This window comes from Lampetra fluviatilis, chromosome 3, assembly GCF_964198595.1.
Source record: "Lampetra fluviatilis chromosome 3, kcLamFluv1.1, whole genome shotgun sequence".
Classification (NCBI taxonomy): domain Eukaryota; kingdom Metazoa; phylum Chordata; class Hyperoartia; order Petromyzontiformes; family Petromyzontidae; genus Lampetra; species Lampetra fluviatilis.
The window spans coordinates 1,302,606-1,316,703 of NC_136277.1; the positions used below are offsets into that span (position 1 = coordinate 1,302,606).

General features: G+C 53.3%; 1 protein-coding gene across 1 annotated transcript in view; it reads right to left on the minus strand.

Annotated features, from left to right (window-relative positions):
* LOC144951007 (phospholipid phosphatase 3-like) overlaps positions 1-14,098 on the minus strand; it is a 42,093-nt gene extending 27,995 nt beyond the window's left edge. The window contains exon 1 of the mRNA XM_078881235.1: positions 13,347-14,098. Coding sequence (XP_078737361.1) covers positions 13,347-13,416 — 70 coding nt within the window. The 5' untranslated portion in view covers positions 13,417-14,098. The remainder of the gene's footprint in view (positions 1-13,346) is intronic.

Sequence of the window (14,098 nt, forward strand, 5' to 3'; positions counted from 1 at the left end):
TAGTTCCGCGAAAAATTTGCTCGACCGGGATGATTACGCGGCAAATTGTCGAGTTTCGAGTTTACTTTTTTCGTTTGTTATTTTGGTGTACGATGGACCCACGGCGCGAGAGGGAAACTCAGAAGACCCGGGCACGGAAGCGTTCCCTCGTTTGCAAGAGTCGCTCAGCAAGGTGGCAAAGAAGCAATTAAAGTTCCAGCGACGATGATATCAATCATGGGGCCTCCCTTGCCAGCATCAAAATATAAGAATAGGTTTTTACCCTTTTTGGCAATACAACAGTTTGTGTTAAGATGTTAACGCACCGAACTGAAACCTTTGGCAAGGAAACCTGTCACTGCATTCGCCACACAGACTCGTTGTGAACATGCAAACCAACGTCGATGATCTGGTGGTGTGTGATGATGCTTTTCTTTGAAACTGATTGGTCCACACCAGAGACAGCTTTCTTTAGAGCCTCGTCTCAAACAGTGTTAAACCAGAGGACGCCAAAAGGCGTACAGCACAAAGACAATGCATCATCACACACCACCAGAGCATTGCAGTTTGGTTTGCATGTTCGCCACGAGTCTGTGTGGTGAATGCAGTGACAGGTTTCCTTGCCAAAGGTTTCAGTTCGGTACGTTAACATCTTAACACAAACTGTTGTATTTCCAGAGAGGGTAACACATTCCTGCGGAGGGAGCTGGTAGGACCGTTGGGTTGCTCGGTCAATGGCCTGCAGGGTCAACGGCGGCGTGGTGTATTCCGCAAATATGCCCGACTGTGAGGGCGGGCACAAGCCGGCGAGAAGTAGGTTAAACGTTGAGTTTTATAAGGGCACCACGGGGTGACCAGCACCTCCCACCCACCCAGTCCCTCCCCACCCAGCCCCTCCCCACCCAGCCCCACCCCACCCAGCCCTCCCCACCCAGCCCCTCCCCCACCTTCCCCACCCAGCCCCTCCCCACCCAGTCCCTCCCCACCCAGCCCCTCCCCACCCTCCCCTCTCCACCCAGCTCCACCCCTCCCATTTTTGGATGCACGACGGACGGACACAATAATCCCCTGTGGGCTGGTGTAACCAGGAGGTTCCTACCGGTACGAACTATTCTTACCGTGATAGAAATGTCAACGCACAATGCGGCCTTACCCTCGGATCCCCCCCAAATGCGCAATGCATGAAACAAAAACAGAACCGGAGGCGGCGGGGGGGGCAATGGACCAGATTAGCAGAGGTGGGACAAAGTCATTGTTATGCAAGTCCAAGTCGAGTCGCAAGTCATCAAATTCATGACTCGAGTCTGACTCGAGTCCAAGTCACATGACTCGAGTCCACATCTCATAGGTGGGACAAAGTCATTGTTATGCAAGTCCAAGTCGAGTCGCAAGTCATCAAATTCATGACTCGAGTCTGACTCGAGTCCAAGTCACATGACTCGAGTCCACATCTCATAGGTGGGACAAAGTCATTGTTATGCAAGTCCAAGTCGAGTCGCAAGTCATCAAATTCATGACTCGAGTCTGACTCGAGTCCAAGTCACATGACTCGAGTCCACATCTCATAGGTGGGACAAAGTCATTGTTATGCAAGTCCAAGTCGAGTCGCAAGTCATCAAATTCATGACTCGAGTCTGACTCGAGTCCAAGTCACATGACTCGAGTCCACATCTCATAGGTGGGACAAAGTCATTGTTATGCAAGTCCAAGTCGAGTCGCAAGTCATCAAATTCATGACTCGAGTCTGACTCGAGTCCAAGTCACATGACTCGAGTCCACACCTCTGCAGATTAGAGAGGGAAATCCCATACTCCTTGGTTCTTTCGGTGAAGTCACGTCGGTGAAAATGTATTTAAAAAATAATAAACAAATAGAAATAAATACATCACAAAGTTTCGATTGCAACACAAGCAATCATCATCAGGTGTGACAACCACAGCAAAGACATTTTTACTGAAGTGGGAGAGTAAACATTTCCTTGCTGTGGTTGTCACACCTGATGATGATTGCTTGTGTTGCAATCGAAACGTCGTGATTTTTTATTTTTATATTTTTATACATATTATTTTTCGCCTACGTGACTTTACCGAAAGAACCAAACAGTATGGATCCTTGAAGTCACGAAAACTTCAAATCTAGAAGGGAAAGGCCACTTTGAAGAGATGCGGGGGGCGGTTTAAAGCAGACTTGAATCTATCTGTGAATTCAAATCGGGAACAAAAGCAGTGACGTCATCGCCCCCCCCCCTCACTGGTGGCAAGATCGCGTCCATTGCCAGGCCGGGTGCTGAGCCCCCTTTGTCCGCACGGGGGGACAGCTCCCGCTGGGGGTGCCCCATCACCAGCCAGCCGTCACTGGGGGATGATGATCCATCTATCATCAGCTGATGATCCATCTATCATCAGCTCCACATGACTGCCCGGGGTCCCTGTGGGAAGAGTTGACTGTGGTTCTAGATTTGAAGCTTTCGTGACTGCAAGGATCCATATTCGTAGGTTTTTTCGGTAAAGCCACGTAGGTAAAAAATTAAATTAATGAAAGTTAAATTTAAAAAAATCACGACGTTTCGGAGGCAACACAAGCTTCCGTCTTCAGGTGGAACCGTCACAGCACGATTGCTGTATCAAGTGAGAGAGATTCCAAAAAAACAGTCCTTGTATATATACTGATTGAGGGTGGGAGGAGCCAAGGTAGGCCCTGAATATTGTTTTTGTGAGGTTCGGTGAGGCTGAAACACGCTGTTAGGAATGAGCCTTTGTTGTGTAAACTAGGTACGGATGATGTAAAGGTGCGTGTAAAAGGGACTGAGCCTTTTTGTTGTGTAGAGGTGATGCGGCTGTGGTTGCCCCACGGTTATTCTGACCCCTAGCCATGAGCACCACTGACCCGTGGCCTCACAATGTCCCAAACTCACGTGGCAATTTTGAGCGCAGGGACCGTTCGGCTTGGAGTGCTCGCGGGACTGTGAATGTGTGCGAGTGGGCCTTCGTAAGGGCTCGCTAGTAGCACTTGTCCCAACCGTCCGTTCAGGCTATACGGGGGATCTTTGTCTGTGTGTGCGGCAGGGTGCGGTTTACGGTTAAACCAACATTTTGTCATTCTCAGAGCTGGAATGTTGCCAAATGTGAAATCACGAATTTAGTGCGATGGGGTTGTCTGTTGGTGGTGGTGGTGTCGGTGGTGGTGGTGTTGGTGGTGGTGGTAGTGTTGGTGGTGGTGGTGGTAGTGTTAGTGGTGGTGGTTTTGGTGGTGTTGGTGGTGTCGGTGGTGTTGGTGGTGTTGGTGGTGGTGTTGGTGGTGTTGGTGGTGGTGTTGGTGGTGGTAGTGTTGGTGGTGGTGATGGTGGTGGTAGTGTCGGTGGGGGTGGTGGTAGTGTTGGTGGTGGTAGTGTTGGTGTTGGTGGTGCTAGTGTTGGTGGTGTTGTTGGTGGTAGTGTTGGTGGTGTTGGTGGTGGTGGTAGTGTTGGTGGTGGTGGTAGTGTTGGTGATGCTGGTTTTGGTGTTGGTGGTGCTAGTGTTGGTGGTGTTGGTGGTGTTGGTGGTGGTAGTGTTGGTGGTGGTGTTGGTGGTGGTAGTGTTGGTGGTGTTGGTGGTGGTGGTGGTGGTAGTGTTGGTGGTGGTGTTGGTGGTGGTAGTGTTGGTGGTGGTGGTAGTGGTGGTGGTAGTGGTGTTGGTGGTGGTTTTGGTGGTGGTGGTGGTGTTGGTGGTGGTGGTAGTGTTGGTGGGGGTGGTGGTGGTGTTGGTGGGGGTGGTGGTGGTGGTAGTGTTGGTGGGGGTGGTGGTGGTGTTGGTGGTGGTGGTAGTGATAGTGTTGGTGGTGTTCCTGTAGTGCAGTCATTGGTGACCGGGCCGAAAATCCATCACTCCACTGAAGAACCGAGTCGAGTAGTCTACTATCTCTGAGTCTACTAAAAGAAAATCACTCAACGTGGCATCCACGCTTAGAAAAAAATGCCTCCTCCTGCGAAAACCCTAGCAGGGCCTCTCCTGACAAAGACTCATGACTGAGGCTTTCCAGTGGTTACAATAACAGCGGTTAATCGCACACTGTGGCTGTAGCCCGGTCGCGAACCCAGCTCAAAGTGTCTGACCCCTGACCCAATTGGCCCTTCTCTGCAGAGAGAAAAAACAAAATCGGTACCACTCGCGGCAGGACATCGCTGTAAACCCAATGACTCGCGTGGCCGATGCAAACGAATTGGCAAACCGCCACCTCCCCTTTTCAGGTGGCTCTTCGACAAAGCCACCGTTGTGGTGATTGGCCCGCACGGAGGAACGGGAGCCAGGGCAGTGATCGTCACCTCCTGGTGGAGGAACGGGAGCCAGGGCAGTGGTCGTCACCTCCTGGTGGAGGAACGGGAACCAGGGCAGTGGTCGTCACTTCCTGGGTGGAGGAACGGGAGTCAGGGCAGTGATCGTCACCTCCTGGTGAAGGAACGGGAACCAGGGCAGTGATCGACACCTCCTGGTGAAGGAACGGGAACCAGGGCAGTGGTCGTCACTTCCTGGGTGGAGGAACGGGAGTCAGGGCAGTGATCGTCACTTCCTGGGTGGAGGAACGGGAGTCAGGGCAGTGATCGACACCTCCTGGTGAAGGAACGGGAACCAGGGCAGTGGTCGTCACTTCCTGGGTGAAGGAACGGGAACCAGGGCAGTGGTCGTCACTTCCTGGGTGGAGGAACGGGAGTCAGGGCAGTGATCGACACCTCCTAGTGGAGGAACGGGAACCAGGGCAGTGATCGTCACCTCCTGGTGAAGGAACGGGAACCAGGGCAGTGATCGTCACCTCCTGGGTGGAGGAACGGGAACCAGGGGCAGTTATCGACACCTCCTGGTGAAGGAACGGGAACCAGGGCAGTGATCGTCACCTCCTGGTGAAGGAACGGGAACCAGGGGCAGTGATCGACACCTCCTGGTGAAGGAACGGGAACCAGGGGCAGTGATCGACACCTCCTGGTGAAGGAACGGGAACCAGGGCAGTGATCGTCACCTCCTGGGTGGAGGAACGGGAGTCAGGGCAGTGATCGTCACCTCCTGGTGGAGGAACGGGAACCAGGGGCAGTGATCGTCACCTCCTGGTGAAGGAACGGGAACCAGGGGCAGTGATCGACACCTCCTGGTGAAGGAACGGGAACCAGGGGCAGTGATCGACACCTCCTGGTGAAGGAACGGGAACCAGGGCAGTGATCGTCACCTCCTGGTGAAGGAACGGGAACCAGGGGCAGTGATCGACACCTCCTGGTGAAGGAACGGGAACCAGGGGCAGTGATCGACACCTCCTGGTGAAGGAACGGGAACCAGGGCAGTGATCGTCACCTCCTGGGTGGAGGAACGGGAGTCAGGGCAGTGATCGTCACCTCCTGGTGGAGGAACGGGAACCAGGGGCAGTGATCGTCACCTCCTGGTGAAGGAACGGGAACCAGGGGCAGTGATCGACACCTCCTGGTGGAGGAACGGGAGTCAGGGCAGTGATCGTCACCTCCTGGTGAAGGAACGGGAACCAGGGCAGTGATCGACACCTCCTGGTGAAGGAACGGGAACCAGGGCAGTGGTCGTCACTTCCTGGGTGGAGGAACGGGAGTCAGGGCAGTGATCGTCACTTCCTGGGTGGAGGAACGGGAGTCAGGGCAGTGATCGACATCTCCTGGTGAAGGAACGGGAACCAGGGCAGTGGTCGTCACTTCCTGGGTGAAGGAACGGGAACCAGGGCAGTGGTCGTCACTTCCTGGGTGGAGGAACGGGAGTCAGGGCAGTGATCGACACCTCCTAGTGGAGGAACGGGAACCAGGGCAGTGATCGTCACCTCCTGGTGAAGGAACGGGAACCAGGGCAGTGATCGTCACCTCCTGGGTGGAGGAACGGGAACCAGGGGCAGTTATCGACACCTCCTGGTGAAGGAACGGGAACCAGGGCAGTGATCGTCACCTCCTGGTGAAGGAACGGGAACCAGGGGCAGTGATCGACACCTCCTGGTGAAGGAACGGGAACCAGGGGCAGTGATCGACACCTCCTGGTGAAGGAACGGGAACCAGGGGCAGTGATCGACACCTCCTGGTGAAGGAACGGGAACCAGGGCAGTGATCGTCACCTCCTGGGTGGAGGAACGGGAGTCAGGGCAGTGATCGTCACCTCCTGGTGGAGGAACGGGAACCAGGGGCAGTGATCGTCACCTCCTGGTGAAGGAACGGGAACCAGGGGCAGTGATCGACACCTCCTGGTGGAGGAACGGGAGTCAGGGCAGTGATCGTCACCTCCTGGTGAAGGAACGGGAGTCAGGGCAGAGATCGTCACCTCCTGGTGGAGGAACGGGAACCAGGGCAGTGATCGTCACCTCCTGGTAGAGGAACGGGAGTCAGGGCAGAGATCGTCACCTCCTGGTGGAGGAACGGGAGTCAGGGCAGAGATCGTCACCTCCTGGTGGAGGAACGGGAGTCAGGGCAGTGAATGTCACTTCTGGGTGGAGGCACTAAACAGCAGCACTGCGCGTGCGGCCTTGTCATTAGGCGACGTTCCGGGCAACGGGCCCCCCATTCTTCGCAGGAAGTAGAGATGCCGGAGAGGTCTCGACATTTTCATTTTTCGGAACGGTGAAGTGTCCGTGGATGATCCACGCTGCTCCGCTTACCCGTAATAGAGGCGGGGGAGCGGGGTATTTGGGGAATATCGCGTCGTCAATATATAAATGTGTCGTGGAACCGCCAATTCGTGAGGTTTGTCACGTGAACACAACGCGCCATCATCAGTCTGCTGTCTTTTCTCCTGGCCGAACGCCGTAGTCGATGTGTAAACGCCGCAGTGGGTTTCACTCTCCAACACGTGACCCTTGTGGCGCTCTACGAGTAACGAATTCGGTCACGTGTTTTCGTTTACGTGCCAAACCCCTTGCTAAATTGGGTGGTGGTGGTGGGTTGAACGACACATTTAGATATTGACGCGATCTAACCTAACAAACCCCATTCCCCCCCCCCCCCTATTATGGGTAATATTGGTCGCGTAAGCCCCCTTCTACGTGCGTGTTACTCTGTTTGCGTTGGCACGAGACGTCGTATAAACTCGAATGGTCGTTGTTGTTGTTGCCACTGTTGTTGTTATAATGACGCATGGCCGACAAAGGCCCCCTAACCTCTCACCCCGGTATCCCGTCACCGCCCCCCTAATTTGAGCCAATCAGGGAGGCGGAGTCTTTGGGGAAGGGCACGTGACCTCACCCCAGTTAGCTGCGTCCATCTCGACCTCCAACCACGCCAACTCCCGTCGCAGGCGCGTGGAGTTTCCACCACCGGCACCCTGACCTCTCACGTCTGCACAAAACGTGACCAGCGACAGCTCCGTAGTGGTAGAGGCCTCTTTGCCACGTGGCTGACGCGTACCCAGTCGAATCAATATGCCGGTAACGGAGTTCTATGCCCTTTTACACCGTTGTTGTTGTTGTTGTTGATTACAAATATCACGGTGGTTATCCTGGGGGGGGGGGGACTCGTAGCTTTGGCCACCAGGGGTGAGAGGGGGGACCGAGGCAGCCCCCCCCCCCCTGCCTGCCCCACCCCTCCCCCCCCTCAACTCGTCATACCGCTACTGGATGAGCACCATTGCCCTCAATGCTTCCTTTGAGCGCGCAGGAAATCACTTTGACCTTTGACTCGCAACATTCTCCCGACTGGAGAGAGACGCTCCAGTCAAGTTACAAAGACGAAGGACCCCCGTGTAGCCTTCAACGGGCCGCTGGGGCAAGTGCTGTTCGCGATCAGCGCCCCATTGAGGCCGGCACGGCACAAGCGGGGGGGTGGGGTGGCCAACACCACGCCCGGCCGCCTTTGTCTCCCCAGTGGCGATGCTTACACACACACGCCACCAGCTACTTTATTGAAGCCGAGTCGACCTAGGGGAGGCCTAACAGGACCGGTTCACGTCATGGTCAGCCGTGTTCGCCGTGAATGGCAATCGAACTCGGGTCGGAGAGTTCGTCTGAGAATCCGGGAGGTCGGTGATTCGGGTCAGGGACCTCGAGACAACTTCTCCGAGCTGGGGACGTCTCCCGAAGCCAGTGGTGGAGATTCCACGTTCCTGTGGCAGGGGCGCAGTCTATTGTTAGGGTTGTTGCTTTGGATATCGTCTGTGAAAGAGAGAAAACTTCGTAGCTCATCAGATTCCTCCTGGAATCTAAAACAAAGATTCTGACTCCGCATCGTGAATTTGTGACCGAGTTCGCAGGGCCAGAAACGCAAATGAACATTTCTCATCTCCCGTCTCTCGTCTCACGACATCGCTTATCTCCTGTGTACATCTCTACTCTCGTCTCACTCGGAGGGGGGGGACGCGGCCGCCGTCAGCGATTGGCCCGTGGCTCTGTTTATCCGAGGGGGTAATTAATTCGCATGTCACGTGTCATTGGCGGTGTGTTTATTTGTGTGAGGTCATGCAATTATCTCGGGAGCCGAAACCCCCCCCCCACCACCCCCACCACTACCCCCACTACCACCCCCACCACCACCACCACCACCACCCCCACCACCACCACTCCCACCACTCCCACCACCACCCCCACCACCACCTCCACCACTCCCACCACCACCCCCAGCACTCCCAGCACCACCACCACCACTCCCAGCACCACCCCCACCACCCACAAACCCCACCACCCCCACCCCCAGCACCCCCACCACCACCACTCCCAGCACCACCCCCAGCACCACCCCCAGCACCACCCCCACCACCACTCCCACCACCACTCCCACCACCAACCCCACTACCACCCACCCCCACCACCCCCAGCGTCACAGTCAGTCAGTGGGGGGCGATGTTCGAATTGGGTGAAACGCACCAACAAAGACAAAGATACAATCCCCCCCCCACACGCACCCCATATAGCCTTCAACGGAATCGGGGGCAAGTGCGGTTGGCATTTATCGCCGCTGGGAGGCACGGCTCACGAGCCATGACCAACCACGCCCGACCGCCTTTGTCTCCCCCTCATTGTATTGCATCGTTTGTGGCTGAGTCGACCCAGGGCAGGCCCAGGACCGGTTCAAGACAGCCAGCGCACCGATGCTGGCTTCGTGAGTGGGAATCGAACTCGGACCGCCGCGCTAACCGCTGCGCCACCGCTCCCCACGCGCGCGCGTTAGCATTCTGACGGTGACACACGTGGGACACACGTGTGTCACACGTGTGGACACAGAAAGCTCCACCGTATCGCCTTCACCAGGATTGTTGCGAGGAGCAGGGCACACGAAGGGGTGGGTGGCTGTGGCCAGCACCACGCCCCACACACACACACGCACAAAAGATAAAGCTCCCCCGTGTAGCCTCTAACAGACTGCAGGGGCAAGTGCTGTTAGCGAGCGCCTATGCAGGCCAGCACGGCACACGAGGGGGTGGGTGGCCAACACCACGCCCGGCCGCCTTTGTCTCCCCAGTGGCGATGTTTACTACACACCGCACCAGGTACTCGTTTGATGCGCAGTCGACCTAGGGGAGGCCCAGGACCGGTACAGATAATCGTCACTGTGGTGTTGGCCTTGAGCGGGAATTGAACTCGGGTCGCCGGGTTCATAGCGCAGCGTGGCGCTAACCGCTGCAACACCGCTCCCCACAGACACACAGACACACACAGACACACACACAGACACACATACATAAACACACACACAAACACACATACACACACAGACACATACACACAGACACATACAGACATACACACAGACACACACAGACACACAGACAGACATACACACACACAGACACACATACAGATACATACACACAGACACACAGACAAACAGACACATACACACAGACACACATACAGACACACATACACACACAGACACACACACATACACACACATACACACAGACACACACATACATACACACAGATACATAGACACACACAGACACACACAGACACATACACAGACATACACATACACACACACAGACACACATACATAAACACACACACAGACACACATACACACACACAGACACATACACACACAGACACATACACACAGACATACACACAGACACACACAGACACACAGACAGACATACACACACACAGACACACACACATACACACACAGACACATACACACAGACATACACACAGACACACACAGACACACAGACAGACACATAGTACACAGACACACAGACAAACAGACACATACACACAGACACACATACAGACACACAGACACACACAGCCACACACAGAGACACACACACACAGACACACACATACACACAGACACATACATACACACAGATACATAGACACACACAGACACACATACACACACACTGGCACAAACGTTGACATTCACAGATTGATACACGTGCTACACACATGTGGGCATGACACTGTGCACAGTTACACATTCACACGTGCACACACACATACACACACAGACACATACACACACACAGACACATACACACACACATTCACACGTGCACACACACACATACACACACAGACACATACACACACACACACATACACACACACATTCACACGTGCACACACACATACACACACACAGACACATACACACACACAGACACATACACACACACATTCACACGTGCACACACACACATACACACACACAGACACATACACACACACAGACACATACACACACACATTCACACGTGCACACACACACACATACACACACAGACACATACACACACACATTCACACGTGCACACACACACATACACACACAGACACATACACACACACAGACACATACACACACACATTCACACGTGCACACACACACATACACACACAGACACATACACACACACAGACACATACACACACACATTCACACGTGCACACACACATACACACACACAGACACATACACACACACAGACACATACACACACACATTCACACGTGCACACACACACACATACACACACAGACACATACACACACACATTCACACGTGCACACACACACATATACACACACAGACACATACACACACACAGACACATACACACACACAGACATACACACATACACACATACACACACACAGACACATACACACAGACACATACACACACATTCACACGTGCACACACACACATATACACACACAGACACATACACACACACAGACACATACACAGACACACAGACATACACACATACACACATACACACACACAGACACATACACACAGACACATACACACACATTCACACGTGCACACACACACAGGCACATACACACACAGACATACACACAGACACACACAGACACATACACACACACACACAGACACATACACACAGACACACACATACACACACATTCACACGTGCACACACAGACACATACACACAGACATACACACAGACATACACACAGACACATACACACACACATACACACGTGCACAGACACATTCACACATACACACACATACACACACACATTCACACGTACACACACATACACACACACATTCACACGTACACACACATACACACACACATACACACACACATTCACACGTACACACACACACACACGTACACACACACAGACACATACACACACACACACATTCACACGTACACACACACATATACACACACAGACACATACACACACAGACACATACACACACACACAGACACATACACACAGACATACACACATACACACACACACATTCACACGTGCACACACACAGACACGTACACACAGACACACACACAGACACATACACACACATTCACACGTGCACACATACACACACACATACACATACACACACACATTCACACGTGCACACACACATACACACACGTGCACACACACACATACACACACACACACACAGACACATACACACACAGACACATACACACACAGACACATTCACACATACACACACAGACACATGCACACACATTCACACGTGCACACACACACAGACACATACACACAGACACATACACACACACATACAGACAGACATACACACAGACACACACAGACACACATACACACACACAGACACACAGACACACATTCACACGTGCACACACATATACGAGCGTGTACACAAATGCGCACGTGCACAAAGACAAATATCCCCCGTGTAGCCTTAACAGACTGTAGGGGCAAGTGCTGTTAGCGAGCACCTATGACGGCTGGAACGGCACACGAGGTGGTGGGTGGCCAGCACCACGACCGGCCGCCTTTGTCTCCCCAGTGGCGATGTTTACACACCGCACCGGGTACTCATTTGAGGCTGAGTCGACCTAGGGGAGGGCCCCGGAAGGTTCCGATAGAATTCTATCCGCAACTCGAACGCATTTGTACTTTGCATAGCTTCGCAGGGAAGTACGCTAATCACTGCGCCACCGCTCCTCACACACACACACCTCACACTATACGCATTTTCAATCTTTGCTTCAAGATCGAGGGAGCTGCGTGCTTCATCGGAATGTTGTGGATATGGATTCCACGGGGAGTGGGAGTTCGGCGTCATGGGTGCGGGGTGATAAGTTCCGCACAGATAGATTCAGGAAAACACTGTCACCTCCTGGCCAGCTCGCAGGCCTAGTCGACGAGACCTGCTGCTATGCCAGGGCAGTCAGCCCTTCCCGGCATTAACCAGAATCGACGTTTGCTTAGCTCCCGAGACACGAGTTTCAGAGTGATTTGGTTGTACATCTGCACCACCACCACCACCGCAATGCGTGCAACATTACACGGACATATTTGTTCGGGGGTCGTGTGACCATACTTCACCACCAGGAGTCAACATTGGGGGGGACCAAATCTTCCAGGGGGTCTGGGGGTCCCCCCCCCCCACCAGAAAAAAATCTAAATTTAAAAACGAATTTCCTGCCTAAATGTTTCTAACACATGGGATGGATTAATTTAACTTTTTTTACATTAATGTCTAATAGTGTATTGTATTACGTTGCTCTGTTTTTTCTTTTTCTACCATTTCTTGTTTAATTGTAATGTAATGGCAGAGATTAGGGATTCGTAAAGTACAACCAGAACCACAATCATATAAACACAAATCTATTTTATAGCAAACTATGGAGGGGGGGGGGGGACATTTTGAGCATATTTGAATACATTTGCCGCCGTGTGCACTGCGCGTCGTGTACTCATCCGATGTCCGAATCGACATCGGGGAGAGTCCCAATGGCTGTTCAAAGATATTCACCGATGACGTTCACACAATCAGGTCGCCCGTGCCTCACACGTGCACGCGCACACACACACACGTGCACACGCGCGCACACACACACACACGTGCGAACACGTGTGTGTGTGTGTGCGTGTGAAGAGTGTTTGCACTCACCCAGGAAGATGCAGAACACGTCCGCGCAGATGGTGGCAGCAGTTCTGGCCAAAGTCATCTTTCTCACCATTTAAATCTCCCGAACGGATCAGAGGCAACTCCGAGCGCACGCGGCAGCTGCTGACGCTGCTGCCACTACTACCAGCAGATACTAACAATACCACTAGCAGATACTAACTCTACTACTAGCACTAACAGCAGATATTAACACTACTAGCAGCAGATACTAACACTACTACCACCAGCACTAACAGCAGATACTAACACTACTACTAGCAGCACAATATACTAACATTAGCAACAGCAGTAGACTCGCCACCAGCAGAAGTGATCGTTCACTGTGGTGGTGAAAGCTGTTGGTATTGATGCCGCCGCTGCTGCTGCTGCCGCTTGTTGACAGCAAATTCTCAAGTCGAGAAGAGCCAGCAGTGGCGCTGCGTGGCTCCGCGACACGAAAGTTCGCATGCGATGATGATGATTGCTGGCGTTGCCGACACGCTGATAAGGAAGATCTACGGCCGATGTGAAGCTTCCCTACTCGTCGTTGACCCTCGTCACCGCGAGCTGTCGGACAATGTTGAGTGGCTATGGTGGGAAGAAGAGGAGGAGGAGGGCGAGAAGAAACGCCACCGCTACGATTTGATCACGAGCCGCTGTGTTGGATGGAGGTGATGCCGCCCGCTATATTGAGGGCATCTCGCCTCTCGTGTGTGTCCCTCCGTGTGGGCCGGTCGTGCACATGAAGGAAGGGG